Source organism: Oncorhynchus mykiss, chromosome 22 (assembly GCF_013265735.2).
Source record: "Oncorhynchus mykiss isolate Arlee chromosome 22, USDA_OmykA_1.1, whole genome shotgun sequence".
Taxonomy (NCBI): Eukaryota; Metazoa; Chordata; class Actinopteri; order Salmoniformes; family Salmonidae; genus Oncorhynchus; species Oncorhynchus mykiss.
Window position 1 is genome coordinate 29,152,798 of NC_048586.1, and position 27,075 is coordinate 29,179,872.

At 42.2% G+C, this 27,075-nt stretch overlaps 2 protein-coding genes across 13 annotated transcripts in view; both read left to right on the forward strand.

The window, feature by feature from the left end:
• LOC110501702 (LIM and senescent cell antigen-like-containing domain protein 1) overlaps nt 1-14,956 on the forward strand; it is a 65,641-nt gene extending 50,685 nt beyond the window's left edge. For 5 of the 7 annotated variants that reach the window (XM_036959055.1, XM_036959057.1, XM_036959054.1 and 2 more), the window contains exons 3-11: nt 2,064-2,130; nt 2,368-2,488; nt 2,879-3,028; nt 10,407-10,557; nt 11,602-11,694; nt 12,010-12,058; nt 12,222-12,297; nt 12,642-12,815; nt 14,602-14,956. In XM_036959055.1, the coding sequence (XP_036814950.1) occupies nt 2,064-2,130; nt 2,368-2,488; nt 2,879-3,028; nt 10,407-10,557; nt 11,602-11,694; nt 12,010-12,058; nt 12,222-12,297; nt 12,642-12,771 (837 nt within the window). In that variant the 3' untranslated portion in view covers nt 12,772-12,815; nt 14,602-14,956. The other 2 variants (XM_036959053.1, XM_036959058.1) reach the window with 2 other exon arrangements.
• Nucleotides 14,957-26,073: 11,117 nt separating this feature from the next.
• The window catches only part of LOC110501703 (E3 SUMO-protein ligase RanBP2), a 33,972-nt gene continuing 32,970 nt past the window's right edge, over nt 26,074-27,075 (forward strand). For 5 of the 6 annotated variants that reach the window (XM_036959059.1, XM_036959060.1, XM_036959061.1 and 2 more), the window contains exons 1-2: nt 26,074-26,299; nt 26,885-26,973. In XM_036959059.1, coding sequence (XP_036814954.1) covers nt 26,228-26,299; nt 26,885-26,973 — 161 coding nt within the window. In that variant the 5' untranslated portion in view covers nt 26,074-26,227. The remainder of the gene's footprint in view (nt 26,300-26,884; nt 26,974-27,075) is intronic. The other variant, XM_036959062.1, reaches the window with a different exon arrangement.

Below are 27,075 nucleotides of genomic sequence, written 5' to 3' on the forward strand. Positions count from 1 at the left end.
TTAGAGAACATTACTAACCCCTGTGCTCCGTATTTTCCGCTGGCTGCCCCACCATCACAGAAAGCACGGAGCTAGACTGAAACGCCTGCATTTTGGAGCTGCCTTAAACAAAAAAGAGACCATGTTTGTATGCGGATTTATTACCCCAATGATTGGTCGCCACTGGCCGGGGTAGCCCACGAGCGGTCTTTCAATCACCCGTGAGTGAATGCACTTTTCAGATCAGAGCGTGTGCATTTTTGTTTATATTCTTTGCATGTTAGCGAGTTATTAGCCCAGTTATAGATGAGGATAGGTCAGCATTGGGGAGTTACTGCTTCTTACAAGAGCACAAAACGTGGAGGCTACATTTCAAGCTGTCTTTGAAAATCCAGTCAGGTGAAAAGCTTGTCTTAATTAAAGGGGCAGTGTTGTATTTTGAGACAGGCTTGAATATGCAAATAAGCCAATAGGCAGTGGGGTAGCCTACGTTGTCTAATTCTCTGTATGGTAATAATAATACATAGTATTTTGTAAAGTGGTTTCTTGCAAAGTGGTTTCTTGCATCATACAACACAATGCAAAGCAATTTACAGTCAGTCACCTATTTGGCCCATGGTGTTAGACCAAGTAAAAAATAATTAATTAATGTCAAGCCCTTCTTCATGTAAAAACATTTTTAAAAGTCTCATGCAATGTCGGCCTGCGTTGAACACCACATATAGGCTATTGTAGGCTATATCATATAAATCAAAAGCTATTTCCATTTGCTCCACTGGTTTTGTTGGTAGGCCTAGATTATGCTTAAATAACTGTACAGGGTACAGCCTCAGTGTTCACTGTAAACGTGTGCCAGCAGTTGCACAACATTCTCACAACGTTCAGGTTTCTGCTCAGTGCCCCAACAAATTAGAAGGAACATTACCTAGACTGTTTACACAGGCAGCCCAATTCTGATCTTTTTTTTATATTTTTTACTAATTGGTCTTTAGACCAATCAGATCAGCTCTTTTGCCCATAATTATGCAAAGGATCAGAATTGACTGCCTGTGTAAATACAGCTTTATTATCCTTGTCACTCTCACCCATCACATTCTATACAACTGTGTCTAGCTTGAAGTAAACCCAAGCCCTTTATTGTGTTAGCCTCCTGGAATCTATAGCGGTGGAACTGCCACGTCTGTTTGAGATATAACAACAAAGATGTTACTTCAAACAACAAACTCGTTTCCCCCTCGGACATCATTGTACATATGATAGAACAGCAGACTATAGTCCTCCTCTCCTCCTTTCATAAACAATAACAAGTGCACCTAGGGCGACCAGTGGCACCATTTCACCAAATGCAGACTCCAGCTTTAAATTAGATGTATTACAAACTTTGCTTACATGGCCCTCATGCTGAAAACAACTAAATATGATATCATATGTATTTGGTACGGGTGGTAATATAAGAAGATAAGGGTGGAGACACCTTCACCTCCTGTCACAAATTTGATATTGGGTAAAGTGTATTAACTGGATCGACTCCCAACCTCACAGCACTCAGCCAAATGCATTACTGGCCCATTAGAAGCTTCCCACTGGGCAAAAACAGGTGGAATCAATGTTGTTTCCACGTGATTTCAACAGCAACAAAAACATTTGATGTTGTTGAATCAACGTAGGAAAATCATTGGATTTGCAAAAAGTCGTTAATGTATTATTTTTCACTCAACTTTGAATCTAAATACAACGACGTGGGGACATTCGTTATTCATTTCAGGTTGAATTCAAGTTAGATGACAACTCAACCAAATGTAATTCAAAACTAGATGTAGAAATGATGTCGGTACCCAGTGGGTTGTCTCTGAGTTATCCCACTCTCTCTCTCTCTCGTTGTGTCTCTGTCTGACTGGCTTTTTAGGGGCAGCAGAACAGGCAGGAGGCCAGACACATCTCCAGCTGACCCTAGGGATCCCAGAGCTGTTCCCAAAAAAGGGAGATCATATCCACAGACAGATCTGTAGACGTACAGGTCTATCTATGGCTATGGTATGTTCTAATCATTGAGTGATTCTGATGCTTGTTCTCTTCTTCTGCAGTTTGAGGGCAGGAAGTACTGCGAGCATGACTTCCAGATGCTGTTTGCTCCCTGCTGCCACCAGTGTGGTGAGTACAGGAACTGCACCTACACAGTAGAATTATTAACACTGGTGGTGTTGTCTGAAGCTTAAGGTCATATTTGGTCTCCTTTAACCCTGCTTCCCTCACCTTGAGCCCTAGACACAACTGGGTAGACTTCTATCGCCAATTGCTTTCTTGTGCCAAGAGTTTTTTTCTTTAGTTATTTCTCTCTATATTGCCAGTGTGTTGTCCCTTATCTCCCCCTCCTCCTCCTCCTCACAGGGGAGTTTATCATTGGTCGTGTGATCAAGGCGATGAACAACAGCTGGCACCCTGACTGTTTCTGCTGTGACCTCTGCCAGGCCGTGCTTGCTGACGTGGGCTTCGTCAAGAACGCCGGCAGGTAAGTGCAGAACCATGGACTAGATCACTGATCAGCCATTACTGATTTAACATCATGGGATAGGGGACAGCAGCTTTTCCACTGTATAGCTTTTGTAAAGCAAGGAGAAATCCCACACACTGATAACACCTTCCTGTAGTTTTAACGTAGCAACAGTATTTCAGCCTCTGGGTCAGGCTGAGCTCTCTCTACCAACATGTATATCACTCTCTATCTCTCTCCCTCAGACACCTGTGTCGCCCATGTCATAACATCTCTGGGAACATCTCCGGGATCCCTAGGGTCAGCTGGAGATGTGTCTGGCCTCCTGTCTGTTCTGCTGCCCCTAAAAAGCCTGTCAGACAGAACTCTTTACCAACATGTATATCACTCTCTTTCTCTCTCCCTCAGACACCTGTGTCGCCCGTGTCATAACCGTGAAAAGGCCCGTGGTCTGGGGAAGTACATCTGTCAGAAGTGCCACGCCATCATCGAGGAGCAGCCGCTGCTGTTCAAGAACGACCCCTACCACCCGGACCACTTCAACTGCAACAACTGCGGGTACTCATGCAAGCAATCTAGAAACAACTCCACAAACCCTATATATAAGTACTACTCAACCAAAACACAATATTTATACAACCTACATTCAACCTAAACCCAAACACGGCTAAATCACCACACAAACTTCACACACCCTCTACATAAACCTAGTGGTATGAATACAACCACTGCCACATTTTTACTCAACTTCTACACAACCTCTATGCAACCTATACATGTACTGTAGCCTACAGTTCAGGTGGGCCTTCGCTTCAGTAAACAAACGAAAGGAGGGGTGCTCAACAACAATGACAAAAATCATGAGAAGGGCTTACGAAGAAAAACTTCCAAAAATACTAATTTGTGGTAGAAAGGAGTTGAAGCACTCAACAAAAAAAGCAGAGATTGATATGTTTTTGCTCACCTTAGTCCATTGATGAGGATGGAACACCTGACTGACATTTCTATGTCAAGCTGACATCTTCCTCTGAGTGACCTGACCATTGCACTTAGCTCCAATTTATAGCCTAGTTGCCCATTGAGACACAACAATGTAAGAAAATAATAATGATGATATGTTTCAAGGTAAATGGCAAATTATAACACAAAATAATACTAATAATAGTATTATTATTATTACAAGACCACAGGGCCAGACGGATTGCAAGGACTTGTAATGTGAGCATGTGCGGACCAACTGGCAAGTGTCTTCACTGACATTTTCAACCTCTCCCTGTCCGAGTCTCTAATACCAACATGTTTTAAGCAGACCACCATAGTGCCTGTGTTCAAAGAACACTAAGGTAACCTGCCTAAATGACTACCGATCCGTAGCATTCACGTATGTAGCCATGAAGTGCTTTGAAAGGCTGGTCATGGCTAACATCAACACCATTATCCCAGAAACCCTAGACCCACTCCAATTTGCATACCGCCCTAACAGATCCACAGAAGATGCACTCTCCATTGCACTCCACACTACCCTTTCCCACCTAGACAAAAGGAACACCTATGTGAGAATGTTATTAATTAACTACAGCTCAGCGTTCAACACCATAGTGCCCTCAAAGCTCATCAATAAGCTAAGGATCCTGGGACTAAACACCTCCCTTTGCAACTGGATCCTGGACTTCCTGACGGGCCGCCCCAGGTGGTAAGGGTAGGTAACAACACATCCACCACGCTGATCCTCAACACAGGGGCTCCTCAGGGGTGCGTACTCAGTCCCCTCCTGTACTCCCTGTTCACTCATGACTGCATGGCCAGGCACGACTCCAACACCATCATCAAGTTTGCCGATGACACAACAGTGGTAGGCCTGATCACCGACAATGACGAAACAGCCTATATGGAGGAGGTCAGAGACCTGGCCGTGTGGTGCCAGGACAACAACCTCTCCCTCAACGTGATCAAAATAAAGGAGATGATTGTGGACTACAGGAAAAAGAGGACCAAGCACGCCCCCATTCTCATCGACGAGGCTGTAGTGGAGCAGGTTGAGAGCTATAAGTTCCTTGGTGTCCACATCACCAACAAACTAACATGGTCCAAGCACACCAAGACAGTCGTGAAGATGGCATGACAAAACCTATTCACCCTCAGGAGACTGAAAAGATTTGGCATGGGTCCTCAGATCCTCAAAAGGTTCTACAGCTGCACCATCGAGAGCATCCTGACTGGTTGCATCACTGCCTGTTATGGCAACTGCTAGGCCACCGACTGCAAGGCACTGCAAAGGGTAGTGCGTACACCCCAGTACATCACTGGGACAAAGCTGCCTGCCATCCAGGACCTCTACACCAGGCGGTGTCAGACGAAGACTCTAAAAATTGTCAAAGACTCCAGCCACCCATGTCATAGACTGTTCTCTCTGCTACCGCATGGCAAGTGGTACCGGAGCACCAAGTCTAGGTCCAAGAGGCTTCTAAACAGCTTCTACCCCCAAGCCATAAGACTCCTGAACATCTAATCAAATGGCTACCCAGACTATTTGCATTGTCCCCCTTTTACACTGCTGCTACTACTTATAATCTATGCATAGTCACTTTAATAACTCTATCTACATGTACATATTACCTCAATTACCTCATCTAACCTGTGCCCCCACACATTGACTCTATACCGGTACCCCCTGTATATAGCCTCGCTATTGTTATTTTACTGCTGCTCTTTAATTATTTGTTACTTTTATTTCTTAGTCTTACTCTTATTTTTTTTAAACTGCATTGTTGGTTAGGGGCTCGTAAGTAAGCATTTCACTGTAAGGTCTTCCTACACCTGTTGTATTCAGCATTTCACTGTAAGGTCTCCCTACACCTGTTGTATTCAGCATTTCACTGTAAGGTCTCCCTACACTTGTTGTATTCAGCATTTCACTGTAAGGTCTCCCTACACCTGTTGTATTCAGCATTTCACTGTAAGGTCTACCTACACCTGTTGTATTCAGCATTTCACTGTAAGGTCTACCTACACCTGTTGTATTCAGCATTTCACTGTAAGGTCTCCCTACACCTGTTGTATTCAGCATTTCACTGTAAGGTCTACCTACACCTGTTGTATTCAGCATTTCACTGTAAGGTCTACCTACACCTGTTGTATTCAGCATTTCACTGTAAGGTCTACCTACACCTGTTGTATTCGGCGTATGTGACTAATACAGTTTGATTTGATAATAACAGACATAGTGTGGGTCGCTAATCAATAGGTCAGTTCAATGTAGATGATATTTGGGTGTCTGTGAATCCAGAGTCACAGAGACCCCAACAAATCAAGGCAACAACATTATAGAAACGATGACAAACGATGACAAAAATCATCTTAGATCCTTAGGATCCACAGTGTCTGAGAACTGCCAGAATGCCTCTGTTTTAGTTTACGTACAATGTCACCTCCTCTTGGTGAAATGTGGAAGTGTTCTATGGTTACAGAGCACAGGGAGGAAGGTGAGCCATGGTTGGCTTGTATGCAGTGTCGCGCAATAGCGTAGTCCGTGTTTTTATTAGGAATATAGTAGCCTTGTGCCTTGATCACATCGACAGTATTATTAAAGTTGCAGTGCCTTCGGTGTACCTTGGATTTATCGAACGTATGTGTGAAACTGTATGATTAGACTGCTTGACAGAAATGGTAGCAAAGTGAATGTTGAACTTTTGTTGCACACATATACAGATGATGCTGCTTACTATTTTGAGCAAAGACACTATCGGTGCTGTGTGATCAAGGTGTAACACCTCGATCTGACCAACAGCATTTTTGTGTTTTGGTACAACAGAAGTACATTAAAATGTACATTAATATCCAATGTAACACTGTGTTTGCCTTGCAACATTGCCTTGCAGATGCAGCACAGTACTTTCTGTGTGGTGCATATGTTGGATTTATCCAATGTATGCATCAAATTGTATGCTAGACTTGACAGAATTTGTACCAAAAGGTGAATGTTGAACTTTTGTTGCACATATATATCCAGTAACAATTTTGTATTAATGAAACAAGTTTGACGACAGAATGTATTACGCTGCATTGATGCAATGATGCTGTCGGGATGAGGAGTTTAAATTCTTGTTTAGTTTGACCAACTTATTAAGCAGCACTGCAGATGCATTTCAGCATGTACAGTTGAAGTCGGGAGTTTACATACATTTAGGTTGGAGTCATTAAAACTCGTTTTTCAACCACTCCACAAATTTCTTGTTAACAAACTATAGTTTTGGAAAGTCGGTTAGGACATCTACTTTGTGCATGACACAAGTCATTTTTCCAACAATTGTTTACAGAAAGATTATTTCACTTATAATTCACTGTATCACAATTCCAATGGGTCAGAAGTTTACATACACTAAGTAGACTGTGCCTTTAAACAGCTTGGAAAATTCCAGAAAATTATGTCATGGCTTTAGAAGCTTCTGATAGGCTAATTGACATCACTTGAGTCAATTGGAGGTGTACCTGTGGATGTATTTCAAGGCCTACCATCAAACTCAGTGCCTCTTTGCTTGACATCATGGGAAAGTCAAAAGAAATCTGCCAAGACCTCAGAAACACAATTTTAGACCTCCACAGGTCTGGTTCATCCTTGGGAGCAATTTCCAAATGCCTGAAGGTACCACGTTCATCTGTACAAACAATAGTATGCAAGTAAACAGGTACAAAAGTATCTATATCCACAGTAAAATTAGTCCTATATCGACATAACCTGAAAGGCCGCTCAGCAAGTAAGAAGCCACTGCTCCAAAACCACCATAAAAAAGACAGACTACGGTTTGCAACTGCACATGGGGACAAAGATTGTACTTTTTGGAGAAATGTCCTCTGGTCTGATGAAACAAAAACATAACTGTTTGGCCATAATGACCATCGTTATGTTCGGAGGAAAAAGGGGGAGGCTTGCAAGCCGAAGAACACCATCCCAACTGTGAAGCACGGGGGTGGCAGCATCATGTTGTGGGGTTGCTTTGCTGCAGGAGGGATTGGTGCACTTCACAAAATAGATGGCATCATGAGGAAGGACAATTATGTGTATATATTGAAGCAACATCTCAAGACCTCAGTCAGGAAATTACAGCTTGGTCGCAAATGAGTCTTCCAAATGGACAATGACCCCAAGCATACTTCTAAAGCTGTGGCAAAATGTCTTAAGGACAACAAAGTCAAGGTATTGGAGTGGCCATCACAAAGCCCCGACCTCAATCCTATAGAACATTTGTGGGCAGAACTGAAAGAGTGTGTGCGGGCAAGGAGGCCTACAAACCTGACTCAGTTACACCAGCTCTGTCAGGAGGAATTGGCCAAAATTCACCCAACTTATTGTGGGAAGCTTGTGGAAGGCTACCTGAAACGTTTGACCCAAGTTGAAAAATTTAAAGGCAATGCTACCAAATACTAATTGAGTGTATGTAAACTTCTGACCCACTGGGAATGTGATGAATGAAATAAAAGTTTAAATAAATAATTCTCTCTACTATTATTCTGATATTTCACATTCTTTAAAATAAAGTGGTGATCTTAACTGACCTAAAACAGGGAATTTTTACTCTGATTAAATTTCAGGAATTGTGAAAAACGGAGGTGAAATGTATTTGGTTAAGGTGTATGTAAACTTCGGACTTCAGCTGTATATGACATTTGTGTTGTTACAATTAATGCAGCTTTGCATTTTGTATTCCTAACATGTTCTGAGGTGGTAAAAGAACGTTAGTATTGATCGTGTTGTCACAATGTACATATCTTTACAGCAATAACAATTTGCTTTCCAAACAATGTTTTCCTGCAATTGTATTTAGAGATATTGTGATATGCCTGGCTGGGCCTGTAGGCTACTACTTCCAGTCGCAACCTAACAATCATGTGGACCTATTTGCAGTCCTTCCGACTGCGGGCAATGCTCTTGATCCTCTGTGGCCAAATCATGCTTTAGTAGCCTAATTTGAATGATTTTATTTACTTCTGTATAGAGAGGAGTAGGCTAATTAAGCTAACATCAAGTGTAACCAAGATGTTACCTGAGGAGTTTTTCCCCCATACTTGTATGTGTTTTCGATAAGCCATAATAAACTAGACAGGCTGGGTACAGCGTAATGAGAAAGTCTCTCTATTATCAAATCCTCTCAAAGAGCGTTATCAATTAAACTATATCCTTTTTTATAATGTCTGTGGGGTTGCAACGGAGAGGGACATAACAAAAAAATGAAAATGTATGCACTCACTATTGAAAGTCGCTCTGAATCAGAGAGTCTGCTAAATGACGTACATGTAAACTTAGTGTCAGAGTTGAGCATAGACCTCACTCTTGTATTGTTCCCTGCTTAATACCACAATAGACCCTCCCTTCTCAGCAATTTCTATCACAATATCTGGATTGTCTTTCAGTTCCTTTAAAGCATTCTGTTCATCATTAGTGAGATTAGCTGCCTTGTTTAGGAGTATTGCGAGGCAGTTTAGCAAAATCATGTTCTGTGAGCCACCTGTCTGTGAGAACAGAGGGCTCTTTTTGACAGTCGTTTGTTCTCTCTTATCAGAAATACCAGATGCATTATAGTTTCTAAACACTGCATTGCCATTCTCAACACGGCTGATATTCCTAATAAAAACACGGACTATGCTATTGCGCGCCACTGCGTAGAAGCCAACCATGGCTCATCTTCCTGCTCTTTGTAGCCATAAACACAACCACATTTCACCAAGAGGAGGTGACATTGTACGTAAACTAAAACAGAGGCATTCTGGCAGTTCTCAGACACTGTGGATCCTAAGGGTCTAAGATGATTTTTGTCATTGTTTGTCATCGTTTCTATAATGTTGTTGCCTTGATTTTTGGGGTCTCTGTGACTTTGGATTCACAGACACCCAAATATTATCTATATTGAACTGGCATATTGATTAACGACACACACTATTTCTGTTATTATTAGTATTATTTTGTTATAATTTGCCATTTAGCTTGGAACATATCATCATTATTATTTTCTTACCTTGTTGTGTCTCAATGGGCAAATAGGCTATAAATTGGAGTTAAGTGCAATAGTCAGGTCGCTCTGAGGTGATGTCAGCTTGATCTCAAAACATCAGTCACTTGTTTGCATCCTGTACAATGGATTAGTGAGCTAAAATAAATACATCTCTGCTTTTTTTGTTGAGTGCTCCAAGTTCTTTCTACCTCGAATGAATCCCCTTGAAAGTTTCTTGGTAAGCCCTTCTCATATACTATATAGCCTGTCAGTGGTAGACACTGAAATTCTGAAATACAATCAAATGAAAGTTTATTTGTCACGTGCGCTTACTTACAGGCTCTAACCAACAGTGCAAAAAAAAAGGTATTAGGTGAACAATAGGTAGGTAAAGAAATAAAAACAACAGTAAAAAGACAGGCTATATACAGTAGCAAGGCTACATGCAGACACCGGTTAGTCAGGCTGATTGAGGTAGTATGTACATGTGGATATGGTCTCTCCACAGAGCTGCTATAGACAGGGAATGTTTTCTGTAGCAGGATAGGACTTCTCAAGGTTGGGTTTATTAGAGTTTACCCATGTACAAGTCAGCCAAAGGAGAGAAGAGAGGGAGGAGGAGGAAGAGAGTAGGGAGAGAGGGACTGATGATAGAAGAATGATTATCGCAGTAGCTCTTTTAGATGACAGTTAAAAGCAGTTGAGGCACCTCCAACCTAACCAAACCTTTCCCGTAAGACTGCCTGTCCTTAAACAAACCTACAGTTGTCAGCTTGTCCTTGAGGTAGAAGTTGTGATGGTGAAAATTCATTCAGGAAGTCTGTAGACGACTAATTCCTCTATGCAACACCACCACTTGGTTTGTGTTGTGAATTCAGAACACAATAACCACCACCCCAATAACAGCTGTTGTTGATGCTCATAAGGTTTGTCCCTCCTCTCCCCCCTAGTAAGGAACTGACGGCTGATGCCAGGGAGCTGAAGGGAGAGCTGTACTGCCTGCCCTGCCATGACAAGATGGGCGTTCCCATATGTGGAGCCTGCAGGAGACCCATCGAGGGCCGCGTGGTCAATGCCATGGGCAAGCAGTGGCATGTCGAGGTAGTTAAATAAAGTTCAAATTTAAAATAAAAAAAAATCGAATTAAATGATGACATCACTCTTACAATATGGACCTGTTCAGGAGGTTGCAATGTTATGGAACATTCAGATAATGTATTGTGTATGTTTATGGTATTTTGTAGCCATATTAATAATATATTAGGATCTTTGGTATGTACTGCTTCGTCTGTCTTTGTCGCTGAACAACTATTTCCTATTATACAACAGGTGGTTTGGAATTCCCATTGTTAGAGTTAGTTCTATGATTCCTGAGAACATCACAGTAGAAATGTATTCAAGGCAGTTTGTATGTGGTTCTGTTTCTACCCTGCTTTCATATCATCTCTGTGGCCGTGTGTGGACTATCTCAGAATGGAGCATATCCTTCCTCTTTCTTTCCCTCTGACATTCCTCTGTTCATATCTCTGTGGCCGTGTGTGGACTATCTCAGAATGGAGCATATCCTTCCTCTTTCTTTCCCTCTGACATTCCTCTGTTCATATCTCTGTGGCCGTGTGTGGACTATCTCAGAATGGAGCATATCCTTCCTCTTTCTTTCCCTCTGACATTCCTCTGTTCATATATCTGCTGCCTTTTCCCTCTACTTTTCTCCTCTTCCCCCCTCCTGTAGCACCATGTATGTGCTCTGTGTGAGCGTCCGTTTCATGGCTCCCCGTATTACGAGCGTGGGGACCACACCTACTGTGAAAAACACTTTAACATGGTGAGGGTTTAGTTAGAGTGACTGATGGGAGACCCTTCCTGGCTGCATTCTGTCCTGCTCTCTGTCTGGTCTGTGCTGCATTCTGCCCCCGGGTGGACCTCCCAGACAAACAAGGCTCCTCCTGTGTCTGTCTGTCTGTAGAGGTGAGTGCCTCCACAGGGGGCGCTCCTGCCCTGCTGCTGCCCTCTGAACCCACTAATCTCAGACGGGATGGGACTGACTCCTAATAGCTCTGAACTAGACTGATATGGATTAAACTGACCTGTGCTGGTCTGTCTGTACTAACCTGTTGTGTGGGGCCATGCTGTGTGTGTTTGCAGCATTTTGTGTGTGCTAAGTGTGAGAAGCCCTTCCTGGGCCATCGCCACTACGAACGCAAAGGACTGGCCTACTGTGAGACTCACTACAACCAGGTAATGTAGGAGAAGGCTGCACACACAGCCCAAGGTCTCTACATAGTAACTCAATCCAATCCAGGCACTGTATTTTATTTATCTTTAAGCAAGCCTTTGAGGGATTGCATCTAGCTGTATATCATTTGAATGTGACCTCCAGTCTTGGCTAGTTTTATGGGAACATCTAGTGGTGGAAGTACAAATGTAGCAATGCAACAAATGAAGACTGTGAAGTGAATTGCATGGCTCTTGAAGAATACAGTAAAGAGTAAAGACATTGTAATATGTAAAGTGAATTGTGTGCCTGGCTATTGACTCTCTCCTCTCCTACAGCTCTTTGGAGATGTCTGCTACCACTGCAACCGTGTCATTGAGGGTGATGGTAAGATATTATCACCTAATATCATATACAGTCAAACAAATATTGAATGTAATATGTCATATTCGTTTTATAAACTACTACTGTCTCTGCTTTCGCCATGTTGTCATTGTCTTGCCAGGTACCCAGGCTAATGTAATTGACGTGTTTGTGTTGTGTGTTCCAGTGGTATCAGCCCTGAACAAGGCATGGTGTGTCAACTGCTTTGCCTGTTCCACCTGCAACACCAAGCTCACCCTCAAGTAAGTCTGACTGAGTTAACACAGCAACACCATCCTGTGTGCTGACACATTGGAATGAGGTTAGACTATCTTTTGGACTATAGATTTCAATTCAATTGAAACCTTTCTTTCTGCTCTGTGCCCACCTGAAGCAATATCTCTGTCCACTTTTGGCTCTCATATGTCTCTACTGCTCTACCTGTTCCACTGTACCTGTGACGACCTGATCTATTTCCCAGCTTTTTCCATCTGCCTGTGTCATTCCTTTATCTCTGTCCCTCTCTTTCACTTGTCTCTGTTTGTCTGTCCATATCCTCCCATCTCCTCTTTCTTCCTCACTTCCTCCTCTTTCCTGGTCGTACCAGGAATAAGTTTGTAGAGGTGGATCTGAAGCCTGTGTGTAAACACTGCTACGAGCGCCTGCCAGACGACATGAAGCTCCGTCTTGCCAAACGAGAAAAAGAAAAGACGAAGAAAGTGCCCATGTGTCTATAAACCTCTCTCCTTCCTTTTTCCTCACTTCCACTTTCCATTCATTGGTTAGTTTTCACCTCCTTTCCTTCTCTTTTTCTTGTGTTGTGCTTTTACTATCTATCTATCTTTCATCCGTCCACCCTGACAAGTCAGTTAAAAAAGGGTTTTAGACACAGAGATCAAATATCTGTTAAACATAAACTATGAACCATGCATTTTTCATCACATCACATTCAACATCACTGTACTATATCAGTTATAGAGTATGAGCAATCAACAGAAGTAGAGATTAGACACAGATCATAAATAATGATTAATAACCAGTACAGATAGATATTTGGCCTAAGCTATTTGGCCTAAGCATCAGTGCCGGTGTTTCCCACCAATGTTGACCATATTTAGGATCTCCGCAGGAAATGGTTACTCCATATGGCCATTCCTCAACCAGACACACTTAGGGGATTAACATAATAATTCAGCGTTGTAGTAATGCTGCAATAATCTGACTGGAAGTCCTTTTCTCTCTGATCAGATGGTTGAGGCTAGAGGCATGTACAGTACGCTAGTGTGTATTTTGTCAGAGTGTAAAGAGAAGGCTTTGTTCACCAGATCATGGTTTGTTTATGGGTAAAACACCAATCGTTTCCTGCCTCTGTGCACTCGCTGGACTGGATGTCTGAAAGAGGGAGCAAAAGGGGGAGAGAGGGAGCAGAAGGGGGAGAGAGGGAGCAGAAGGGGAAGAGAGGGAGCAGGAGGGGAAGAGAGGGAGCAGGAGAGATCAGAAGGGGGAGAGAGGGAGCAGGAGGGGGGGCAGAAGGGAAAGAAAGGGAGCAGGAGAAGGGGCAGAAGGGAAAGAGAGAGAGCAGGAGGGGGGGCAGAAGGGAAAGAAAGGGAGCAGGAGGGGGGGCAGAAGGGAAAGAGAGGGAGCAGGAGGGGGGGCAGAAGGGAAAGAAAGGGAGCAGGAGGGGGGGGCAGAAGGGAAAGAGAGGGAGCAGGAGAAGGGCCAGAAGGGAAAGAGAGGGAGCAGGAGGGGGGCAGAAGGGGAAGAGAGGGAGCAGGAGGGGAGAGAGGGAGCAGGAGGGGGGGAAGAAGGGAAAGAAAGGGAGCAGGAGGGGGGCAGAAGGGAAAGAAAGGGAGCAGGAGGGGAGAGAGGGAGCAGGAGGGGGGCAGAAGGGGAAGAGAGGGAGCAGGAGGGGGGGCAGAAGGGAAAGAAAGGGAGCAGGAGGGGAGAGAGGGAGCAGGAGGGGGGCAGAAGGGGAAGAAAGGGAGCAGGAGGGGAGAGAGGGAGCAGGAGGGGGGCAGAAGGGAAAGAGAGGGAGCAGGAGGGGGGGGGGCAGAAGGGGAAGAGAGGGAGCAGGAGGGGGGTGCAGAAGGGAAAGAGGGAGCAGGAGGGGAGAGAGGGAGCACGAGGGGGGGCAGAAGGGAAAGAGAGGGAGCAGGAGGGGGGCAGAAGGGAAAGAAAGGGAGCAGGAGGGGAGAGAGGGAGCAGGAGGGGGGCAGAAGGGGAAGAGAGGGAGCAGGAGGGGAGAGAGGGAGCAGGAGGGGGGGCAGAAGGGAAAGAAAGGGAGCAGGAGGGGAGAGAGGGAGCAGGAGGGGGGCAGAAGGGGAAGAAAGGGAGCAGGAGGGGAGAGAGGGAGCAGGAGGGGGGCAGAAGGGAAATAGAGGGAGCAGGAGGGGGGGGGGGCAGAAGGGGAAGAGAGGGAGCAGGAGGGGAAGAGAGGGGGCAGGAGGGGGAGCCGAAGGGAAAGTAGTGCTAGAATTTAAGACTTGTGATATATAGATAGATAAATGAAAGACAAATAAAATCAGAACCCTGATCATAAAGATTGTATTTTTGTCTCTTCCTTACAGGAACAAGTTTGTGGAGTTTGACATGAAGCCGGTGTGTAAGAAGTGCTACGAGAAGTTTCCTCTGGAGCTCAAGAAGAGGCTCAAGAAGCTGGCAGAGACCGTGGCCCGGAAGTAGACAGACAGACAGACATGCTAGAACAGACAAAAGTGATATCAGAGTGTTTGAGCAAGCACATGACCTTTGTTCTTGGTGTAAATTTAGGGATTAAAACCACTACCCAACCCCTCATAGGTTGATGAAAATCAGATTTGCAATATCCTTCAGTCCTTTCATGCCTGGTTAAATAGCGACAACCCATGAGCAGAGAGAGAGACTACACAAGAAAGGGTCATCCCCAAATCAGTGCCTTTGTCTGAATACATATTCATATTATATTCATATATATCCTTGATATACTTATCAACTTATCTCATATATTTCATAATTCTTTTAGCTTAAAATGTCCCTTCATAACCCAACTTGTATATTTAAGTATGCATCAATGGTCCTGGTATTTTGTCAGGTGAATAAAGAATATTGATAAGGTTGTTTCTGCCTTAGCCAACTACTTTATCAATGTCATGCCATACAAGTAGAAACAGACAGACACCTAGGCTATGTTACTGATGCTACACATAATCACATTACTGTGCAGCAGAACTGGATCCAATATAAATATATATATAGATATATGTAGTACCAGTCAAAAGTTTGGACACAACTTTCATTCAAGGATTTTTCTTTATTTTTACTATTTTCCACATTGTAGTATAATAGTGAAGACGTCACAACTATGAAATAACACATATGGAATCATGTAGTAGCCAAAAAAGTGTTAAACAAATGAAAATATATTTCAGATTTTATATTCTTCAAAGTAGCCACCCTTTGCCTTGATGACAGCTTTGCATACTCTTGGCATTCTCTCAACCACCTTCCCCTGGAATGATTTTCCAACAGTCTTGAAGGAGTTCCCACCTATGCTGAGCACTTGTTGGCTGCTTTTCCTTCACTCTGCGGTCCAAGTCATCCCAAACCATCTCAATTGGTTTGAGGTCGGGTGATTGTGGAGAGCAGGTCATCTGATGCAGCACTCATCACTCTCCTTCTTGGTCAAATAGCCCTTACACAGCCTGGAGGTGTGTTGGGTCATTGTCCTGTTGAAAAACAAATGATAGTCCCACTAAGTGGCGTATCACTGCAGGATGCTATGGTAGCCATGCTGGTTAAGTATGCCTTAAATTCTAAATAAATCACTGACAGTGTCACCAGCAAAGCACCCCCCACCATCACACCTCCATGCTTCATGGTGGTAACCACACATGCGGAGATCATCCGTTCACCTACTCTGTGTCTCACAAAGAGAATGGCGGTTGGAACCAAAAATCCAAAATTTGGACTCATCAGACCAAAAAACATATTTCCATCAGTCTAATGTCCATTGCTCATGTTTCTTGGCCCAAGCAAGTCTCTTCTTATTATTGGTGTCCTTTAGTAGTGGATTCTTTGCAGCAATTCGACCATGAAGGCCTGATTCATGCGGTTTCCTCTGAACAGTTGATGTTGAGATGTGTCTGTTACTTGAACTTTTATTTGGACTGCAATTTCTGAGGCTGGTAACTCTAATGAACTTATCCTCTGCAGCAGAGGTGACTGGGTCTTCCTTCCTTGTGGCGGTCCTCATGAGAGCTAGTTTCATCATAGAGCTTGATGGTTTTTGAAATTTTCCGAATTGACTGACATTCACGTCTTAAAGTAATGATGGACTGTTGTTTCTCTTTGCTCATTTGAGCTGTTCTTGCCATAAAATAGACTTGGTCTTTTACCAAATAGGGCTGTCTTCTGTATACCACCCCTACCTTGTCGCAACAAAACTGATTGGCTCAAAAGCATTAAGAAGAAAATAAATTCCACAAATGAACTTTTAACAAGGCACACCTGTTAATTAATTGAAGTGCATTCCAGGTGAATACCTCATGGAGCTGGTTGAGAGAATGCCAAGAGTGTGCAAAGCTGTCATCAAGGCATAGGGTGTCTAAACTTAAGAAGGATGGAGGCCACTCTGTTCTTGGGGAGCCTCAATGCTGCAGAAATGTTTTGGTACCCTTCCCCAGATCTGTGCTTAGACACAAACCCTTGGTTTTTGCTCTGACGTGCGTTGTCAACTGTGGGAACATATATATAGACAGGTGTGTGCCTTTCCAAATCATGTCCAATCAAGTTAATTTACCACAGGTGGACTCCAATCTAGTTGTAGAAACATCTCAAGAATGATCGATGGAAACAGGATGCACCTGAGCTCAATTTCGAGTGTCATAGCAAAGGGTCTGAATACTTATTTAAATAAGCTATTTCTGGGGGGGGGGGGGGGGGGGGGGGGTTGTAATAAATGTGCAAACATTTCTAAAAACCTGTTATTGCTTTCCATAATTGTGTGTAGATTGATGAGGAAAACATTTTTTTAAATCCATTTTAGAATAAGTCTCACATAAGTCTGAATACTTTCCAAATGCACTGTATGTATGTATGTATATATGTATGTATGTATGTATGTATATACACACATATACATCTATTTCAAATACTTGAAGATCGCTTGATTTAGCTTGCTTATTATAATGGAACCATTTGAATTGTGCCAAAATTGCAAACTCTGCCCACCCTGTACACCAGTAAGCTAAATCAAGAGCATGTCAAGTACTTGAAGTATCTGATGTTTGAACAGTACTATTTGACCCAGATCTGATGGGAAGCTTATTGAGAAAGTAGCCTCCATCCCAGCAGTTCAGGTCATATAGAAACAAGAGTCATATTCGTACAAGAGGATTGTGTACATTTTTCAGGAATTATTGAAATATTATCCAAAGATAATACTGAATGAGGTGACACATGTATGCATATCTCATATAGAGATGTTTGGGCCTCCATGTCACGGGCGTCGTAAGAAGCGGACCAAGGTGCTGCGTGTTGAGCGTACATATTCCTCTTTTTTTAGACATGTCGCCAACAATACAAAACGACCGTGACGCTTAACAGGGCTATGAATGCCTCTAACAAAGTTAACTACCCACACTGAAGGAGGGAAAGGGCTACCTAAGTATGATTCCCAATCAGAGACAACGATAGACAGCTGTCCCTGATTGAGAACCATACCCGGCCAAAACATAGAAATAAAGAGACATAGAATGCCAGCCCCACATCACACCCTGACCTAACCAAGTAGAGAAATAAAATGTCTCTCTAAGGTCAGGGCGTGACAGTCCACAACATTGTACATGGCGTTATATTGTTATATTTATATGAATGTACCATTTTCATATAAATATAAATATGTAAGGTCTATTGTCACTGAAGGGCGTTTTTTACTGTTTACTGTGTTTTTCACAATCAATATGCTCAGAATAAACATTAATACCCTTTTATATAATAGTAATGGAATCAAACAATATCTGCCAATAATTTTCTTCATGCTTTACATGTCATGCATTATTTTGTCTTTTCAAATGGAGAAAAAAAAATTGCAGAGACAAACAATTCCGTTGATAAATGGATTTTCTTGTAACTGCAATGTCCATTTTTCCTTTTCCTATTGGTGTGTATTAAAGTGGATTTATGAGTACTGTAAGATGTGGGAATGTGTGTATAAGCTCAGTAAACCTATCCTCTGATGAGTGTTACTTCCTCCATCTATAGATCCTCTTAGCAAGGAATGAACTGCCAGAAAAGAAAGCATCATATCCCTTTTGACCTTTTGAAAATGTGTTTAGTTTGTCACAGTATTTAACTATATTTGAACAAAAATATGTTGCAGTGTGTTGATTTGCATAGAGTGATACAATTACACATTCCTCTGCTAAATGGGACTTTAAAACCCTGCGTTATTCCTCTGCTATACTACAATATAATAGTCTATGCTACATTCACAGCCTTGATTCATACAGTGCTTGGCTTAAGGCTATTATTTACCTCAACTAAATGTTGTAATGAATAATGTGGAAATTGAGCAAGTTGAGTTGACTAATCTGCTTAGAGTAATCCTGGACTGTAAACTGTCATGTTCAAAACATTGATACAACAGTAGTTAAGATGGGGAGAAGTCTGTCCATGATAAAGCGCGCCTCTGCCTTTTTAACAGCACTATCAACAAATCAAATCATTTTTTTCATTCAGAGATCCTCACTGAACTTCTGGAGAAAGTTTGCTGCACTGAAAGTAAAGGGGCTGAAAAATTTTGCACGCCCAATTTTTCAGTTTTTGATTTGTTAAAAAAGTTTGAAATATCCAATAAATGTCGTTCCATTTCGTGATTGTGTCTTACTTGTTGTTGATTCTTCACAAAAAAATACAGTTTTATATCTTTATGTTTGAAGCCTGAAATGTGGCAAAAGGTCGCAAAGTTCAAGGGGGCCGAATACTTTCGCAAGGCACTGTAGATCAGGGGAAGCATGTGTTCAAACTGTAGAACCCAGTTCCTACATTTGAATATAAAAATATATTTTATCAAACAAAACTATGCTACATTTTATCTCTGGGACCCTCAGGATGACAAATTAGGGCAAGATTTCTGAATGTAAGTACAGTACATTATTTACCTTCAGAGGTGAAAGTATCAAACCAGTTGCTGTGATAAGTTTTTTGTTGTTGTGCACTCTCCTCAAACAATCTCTCTCGTTCAATGTAATAGCTACTGTAAATTGGACAGTGCAGTTCGATTAACAAGAATTTAAGCTTTCTGCCCTTATAAGACATGTCTATGTCCTGGGAAATGTTCTTGTTACTTACAACATCATGCTAATCACATTAGCGCACATTAGCTCAACCGTCCCGCGGACACCGATCCTGTAGAGGTTAACTATATATATCTTTGTCTGTCGTGACTACAACACAAGCATATTGAAACACCCACCAATATCCAGAAACTTTGCACAGACATTGAAGAGGAGTGAGACAACATTCTACAGGCCACAATCAACAGCCTGATCAACTCTATGCGAAGGAGATGTTTTGCGCTGCATGAGGCGGTCACACCAGATACTGACTGGTTTTCTGATCCATGCCACTACCTTTTTTTTCATGTATCTGTGACCAACAGATTCAGATCTGTATTCAAAATCATGTGAAATCCACAGATTAGGGCCAAAGAAATGTATTTCAGTTGACTGATTTCCTTATTTGAACTGTAACTCAGTAAAATCTTTGAAATTGTTACATGTTATGTTTATATTTTTGTTCAGTGTAGTATTTTTTATTAAATATATTTATATGGGGCCATATAGCTGAACCAGCCTTTGGCAATACATGTAGACTGTGTTTAGACAGTTCTGATCTTTTTTTCAGTAATTTGTCTTTAGACCGATCAGATCAGCTCTGAAAAAAAGCTGACATGAAAAGATCTGAAGTGATTGGTCAAAAGACCAATTAGTGCACAGCTGACTTAAATTGTAAATATAGGAAAAGTTACTTGCCTGGTAATGTGCATGTATCTTTCTTGGAATGTTCTCAAACCACTACTGTCCATGATATCGGTGAGGGGCGTAATGTGGTACGGACTCCGCATTTGGACCATTGGGGTGATGCAAAAGGCCTCCAGATCACAAGACATTATTCTGAAATACTGATGCATGGGGTATGCCATTTTGATTCCCAGTTACATTGTTTTTCATTTTGCACCAAATAAACATTTTTTAAGCAATAATAGGACCAAAGCGTAGTTGACATTGTTTAAGGGATCTACAGTATCAGTGAAGACCACCTCCTCCAGTGCAATAGGATAAACCATATCTCTCTCTACAGAAGAGAGAATCATGTCTAAACCAATTTACGATGGGACGAAATGCTAGCCTGGAAATAAAATTTCATGTTTGGTACGAATAGACCTGTTTTTCACTATTTGTAAATGTATCAATTTTATCCGGGATCGTTTACTTTGCCATACACATTTTGAAACCGCACTATGAATTTTATTCCAATAGTCAGAGGTGGGAGCCATGGGAAGCATTGAACTACAGACATTTAGTCGTGGCAATATGTTCATTTTGAAAATTGATATCCGGCCAGTTAAAGCAACAGCGATATTATTTCAATTATTGAGGTCGGGTTGAATTGGTTTGCGCGTTCTGGCAATGATTTTATCTATAAGGAAGGAAATACAGTTGAAGTCGGAAGTTTACATACACCTTAGCCAAATACATTTAAACTCAGTTTTTCACAATTCCTAACATTTAATCTGAGTAAAAATTCCCTGTTTTAGGTCAGTTAGGATTATCACTTTATTTTAAAGAATGTGAAATGTCAGAATAATAGAAGAGAGAATGATTTACTACAGCTTTTATTTCTTTCATCACATTCCCAGTGGGTCAGAAGTTTACATACGCTCAATTAGTATTTGGTAGCATTGCCTTTAAATTGTTTAACTTGGGTCAAACGTTTTGGGTAGCCTTCCACAAGCTTCCCACAATAAGTTGGGTGAATTTTGGCCCATTCCTCCGGACAGAGCTGGTGTAACTGAGTCAGGTTTGTAGGCCTCCTTGCTCACACACGCTTTTTCAGTTCTGCCCACAAATGTTCTATAGGATTGAGGTCAGAGCTTTGTGATGGCCACTGCAATATCTGAGCAGCCTTTCAGGTTATGTCGATATAGGACTTGTTTTACTGTGGATATAGATACTTGTGTACCTGTTTCCTCCAGCATCTTCACATGGTCCTTTGCTGTTGTTTTGAGATTGAGTTGCACTTTTCGCACCAAAGTACGTTCATTACTAGGAGACCGAACGCGTCTCCTTCCTGAGCGGTATGATGGCTGCGTGGTCCCATGGTGTTTATACTTGCATACTATTGTTTGTACAGATGAACGTGGTACCTTCAGGCGTTTGTAAATCGCTCCCAAGTATGAACCAGACTTGTGGAGGTCTCCAATTTTTTCCTGAGGTTTTGGTTGATTTCTTTTGATTGTCCCATGATGTCAAGCAAAGAGGCACTGAGTTTGATGGTAGGCCTTGAAATACATCCACAGGTACACCAACAATTGACTCAAATTATGTCAATTAGCCTATCAGAAGCTTCTAAAGCCATGACATAATTTCTGGAATTTTTCCAAGCTGTTTAAAGGCACAGTTAACTTAGTGTATGTAAACTTCAGACCCAGTGAATTATAAGTGAAATAATCTGTCTGTAAACAATTGTTGGAAAAATGACTTGTGTCATGCACAAAGTAGATGTCCTAACCGACTTGCCAAAGCTATAGTTTGTTAACAAGAAATTTGTGGAGTGGTTGACAAATTAGTTTTAATGACTCCAACCTAAGTGTATGTAAACTTCCGACTTCAACTATATACTGTATCTACTCCCAAATACTTAAAATGGGAAACTATTGGGATTCCATAAGTAGAGATGGAGTCCTCCATCAAGGTATTGAGAGGCATTAGGGCTGATTTGGTTGTATTCATTTCATAATTTGAGTGATTGCGGTACATTGTCTAGAGATAGCAGTGTTGTAGTGCATCCGGTCTCGAGACCACACATTGAGTGTCTAGGTCTTGTCTTGGTGTCAGACACATTTGTACTGACTGTGTAACGGACAGTGAGGACTCGTAATTTCTTACCTAGAGTTACCTTTCTACTCCTACCAGTGGAGAAGAAAATTCACAATTCTCATCTTCCATTCAGTCAGCCATAAAACTGATTCAACAGGCCAAATATCCACACTCCGTTCTTGAAACATTAATATCTTGACGGTTCTGACTTAGAATATTTGGACAACTACAAATACCTAGGTGTCTGGTTAGACTGTAAACTCTCCTTCCAGACTCACATTAAGCATCTACAGTCCAAAATTAAATCTAGAATCAGCTTCCTATTTTGCAAAAAAGCACCCTTCACTCATGCTGCCACCACACCCCCGTAAAACTGACTGTCCTACCGATCCTTGACTTCGGCGATGTCATTTACAAAATATCCTCCAACACTCTTCTCAGCAAATTGGATGCAGTCTATCACAGTGCCATCCGTTTTGTCACCAAAGACCCATATAGTACCCACCATTGCGACCTGTATGCTCTCTTTGGCTGGCCCTCGCTTCATATTCGTCGCCAAACCCACTGGCTCCAGGTCATCTGTAAGTCTTTGCTAGGTAAAGCCCCGCCTTATCTCAGCTCACTGGTCACCATAGCAGCACCCACCCATAGCACGCACTCCAGCAGGTATATTTCACTGGTCACCCCCAAAGCCAATTCCTCCTTCGGCCGCCTTTCTTTCCAGTTCTCTGCTTCCAATGACTGGAACGAACTGCAAAAATCTCTGAAGCTGGAGACTCATATCTCCCCCACTAGCTTCAGGCACAAGCTGTCAGAGCAGCTCATAGATCACTGCACCTGTACATAGCCCACTTGTTATTAGCCCATCCAACTACCTCATCCCCATACTGTTATCTATTTTACTTATTTTGCTCCTTTGCACCCCAGTATCTCTACTTGTACACTCATCTTCTGCACATCTATCACTCCAGTGTTTAATTGCTATATTGTCATTTTTTCGCCACTATGGCCTATTTATTGCCTTACCTCCGTTATCCTACCTCATTTGCACACACTGTATATATACTTTTTCTATTGTATTATTGACTGTATGTTTGTTTACTCCATGTGTAACTCTGTGTAACTCTGTGTAATTGTTTGCTTTGCTTTATCTTTATCTTTATCTCTTCATCACCTTTATTTAACCAGGTAGGCAAGTTGAGAACAAGTTCTCATTTACAATTGCGACCTGGCCAAGATAAAGCAAAGCAGTTCGAACATACAACGACACAGAGTTACACATGGAGTAAAACAACATACAGTCAATAATACAGTAGAAACAAGTCTATATACAATGTGAGCAAATGAGGTGAGATAAGGGAGGTAAAGGCAAAAAAAGGCCATGGTGGCAAAGTAAATACAATATAGCAAGTAAAACACTGGAATGGTAGATTTGCAGTGGAACAATGTGCAAAGTAGAAATAAAAATAATGGGGTGCAAAGGAGCAAAATAAATAAATTAAATAAAATAAATACAGTAGGGAAAGAGGTAGTTGTTTGGGCTAAATTATAGGTGGGCTATGTACAGGTGCAGTAATCTGAATGCCAAGAGTGTGCAAAGCTGTCATCAAGGGAAAGGGTGGCTACTTTGAAGAATCTCAGATATAAAATACATTTGGAATTGTTTAACACTTTTTTGGTAGGTAGCCTGGCAGGTAGCCTAGTGGTTAGAGCATTGGGCCAGTAAATGGAAGGTTGCTGGATTGAATCGCTGAGCTGATATGGTAAAAATCTGTCCTTCTTCCCCTGAACAGCAGTTAACCCACTGTTCCCTGGGTGCAGTGGATGTCAATTAAGGCAGCCCCCGCACCTCTCTGATTCAGATGTTGGGTTAAATGCAGAAGACACATTTCAGTTGGACAACTGACTAGGTATCCTCCTTTCCATGATTCCATATGTGTTATTTCATAGTTTTGATGTCTTCACTATTATTCTACAATGTTCTACTAAGTAAAAATAAAGAAAAACTCTGGAATGAATAGGTGTGTCCAAACTTTTGATTGGACCTTCCTTCTGCATATTTCCGTTAGGGAAGGCCTACTCTGTGAAGTTCGCATGTGCAATAACTCAATTTGCCTTTGCACTCCTTATAAACAGTGCATTTTTATTAATTTTTTTTGCAAAGGTTGAAGTCTACAAAACTTAGTCCGCTCTGTTCATAACATATTCTAGTTTTAGGAACAGAAAACTGTATTGAGATCAAATATTTAATTGATTAGAAGATTTGCAGAATGTAGGCCAAAATCCATCTCATTCCATCTTGTTCAATCTTCCTAAAATGTCCGCCAATGGGCTTCCTCTCTCTACCATATTTGGTAGTGAGTGGAAACGCCAACCTGATGCTTCACATTCATACATCCAGGGAAATATCTGTCTCATTGTTTGATCTGTGATGTTACTGAGCAGTGCGACCCCGTCTTTCAAAGATAATTCGTAAGAATCCAAGTAACTTCACAGATCTTCATTGTAAAGGGTTTAAACACTGTTTTCCATGCTTGTTCAATGAACCATAAACAATGAATGAACATGCACCTGTGGAACAGTTGTTAAGACACTAACAGTTTACAGAAGGTAGGCAATTAAGGTCACAGTTATGAAAACTTAGGACACTAAAGAGGCCTTTCTACTGACTCTGAAAAACACCAAAAGAAAGATGCCCAGGGTCCCTGCTCATCTGCGTGAACATGCCTTAGACATGCTGCAAGGAGGCATGAGGACTGCAAATATGGCCATGGCAATAAATTGCGACGTCCGTACTGTGAGACGCCTAAGACAGCCCTACAGGGAGACAGGACGGAAAGCTGATCGTCCTCGCAGTGGCAGACCACATGTAACAACACCTGCACAGGATCGGTACATCCGAACACACCTGGGGGACAGGTACAGGATGGCAACAACTACTGCCCGAGTTACAACTACTGCCCGAGTTACACCAGGAACGCACAATACCTCCATCAGTGCTCAGACTGTCCGCAATAGGCTGAGAGAGGCTGGACTGAGGGCTTGTAGGCCTGTTTTAAGGCAGGTGCTCACCAGACATAACCGGCAACAATATCGCCTATGGGCACAAACCCACCGTCGCTGGACCAGACAGGACTGGCAAAAAGTACTCTTCACTAACGAGTCGCGGTTTTGTCTCACCAGGAGTGATGGTCGGATTCGCGTTTATTGTCGAAGGAATGAACGTTACACCGAGGCCTGTACTCTGGAGCGGGATCGAATTGGAGGTGGAGGGTCCGTCAGTCTGGGGCGGCATGTCACCGCATCATCGGACTGAGCTTGTTGTCATTGCAGGCAATCTCAACGCTGTGCGTCATCCTGCCATGACCCTCCAGCATGACAATGGCACCAGCCATACTGCTCGTTCTGTGCATGATTTCCTGCAAGACAGGAATGTCAGTGTTCTGTTCATGGACAGCAAAGAGCCCGGATCTCAATCCCATTGAGCACGTCTGGGACCTGTTGGATCGGAGGGTTAGGGCTAGGGCCATTCCCCCCAGAAATGTCCAGGAACATGCAGGTGCCTTGGTGGAAGAGTGGGATAACATCTCACAGCAAGAACTAGCAAATCTGGTGCAGTCCATGAGGAGGAGATCCACTGTAGTACTTAATGCAGTTGGTGGCCACAACAGATACAGACTGTTACTTTTGATTTAAACCCCCCCTTTGTTCAGGGAAACATTATTCCATTTCTGTTAGCCACATGTCTGTGGAACTTGTTCAGTTCATGTCTCAGTTTTTGAATCTTGTTATGTTCATACAAATATTTCCACATTATACATTTTCTGAAAATAAACGCAGTTGAAAGTGAGAGGATGTTTCTTTTTTTGCTGCGTTTCTGTGCGTTTTCAAAACGTATCGGCTAAGTATCGACCAATCACAGGTCATGCTTAAATTACGTTTTGTACCACGTGACTACCGCTGCCATTTGACGTTGTCGCGGCAGAAGCGGGGAGAAAGGGCGAATTAGCGAAGCAGTGGAGGAAATATTTACGATTCCTGCTTTTTCCGGATGAGTTTTGTCACTCTATGCAATTTTAGTTTTGAATTATAAGAAAATACGCTTTACACAGCCATGCGGCGAAATAAGGCCGAAGTGGACGAATATATTTATTCAGTAGAGAGTTCCTCTCCTTCACTCAAAGAGGTGAGTCAAACCCGGCCCCAACTGGCTCTTCAGCCTGCGTATACTACCTAGCTAGCAACAGGCTAGGCTAAGCCAACTGCTACTGCCATCTTGGCCTGGCATTTAGCTACACCTAGCTGGTAGCTATTACAGGTAATAGTACATAACGCTTTTAACGTAGCTATCGAAATACTATTAATAGACTAATTTTGAAACAATAAGTAGCTAACGGATCATTTTGGCTAACTATCTTGGCTAACTAAAATGTGAACTGGGACACCTCAAGTTATTCCATCGCAAGGAACACTTCCTCGTTGAAAAGGCTGGCAGCAGGGCTGGCTAGCTTTTGAAACCTGTCCATCAGCTTGCTTTATGCCGGCTAACAAACTAACGTTATGGCTATGTCACTCTTCCTACGATCCGTTGGAAAAGAGCCATCATTACCTTTCTTACTTGATGTGTACATGGCTAACAATGTATACTTGAATGGATCCAGCTGGCTAACTAGCTACCATTTTTAGCTAACTAAAAATGTCATATGTATGTAATCTGTAACGTTAGCGATCTAGTTGTTATAACCAAGAGTGTAACCTTACTTTAAATTAGGCCTATATGATCTTCCCACAGAAACCAATTAAAGGATTTTTATTTGCTAAATTATACTTCGAGGCTAAGGAGTATGAACTTGCTAAAAGGTAAGCCCTGAACACAACCAACGCAGACATTGTTGACATTGATGACATTGAAGTGGGTAACAATGCCGTTTTTGTGTGTATTGTGATTCTATTCTGAATGCC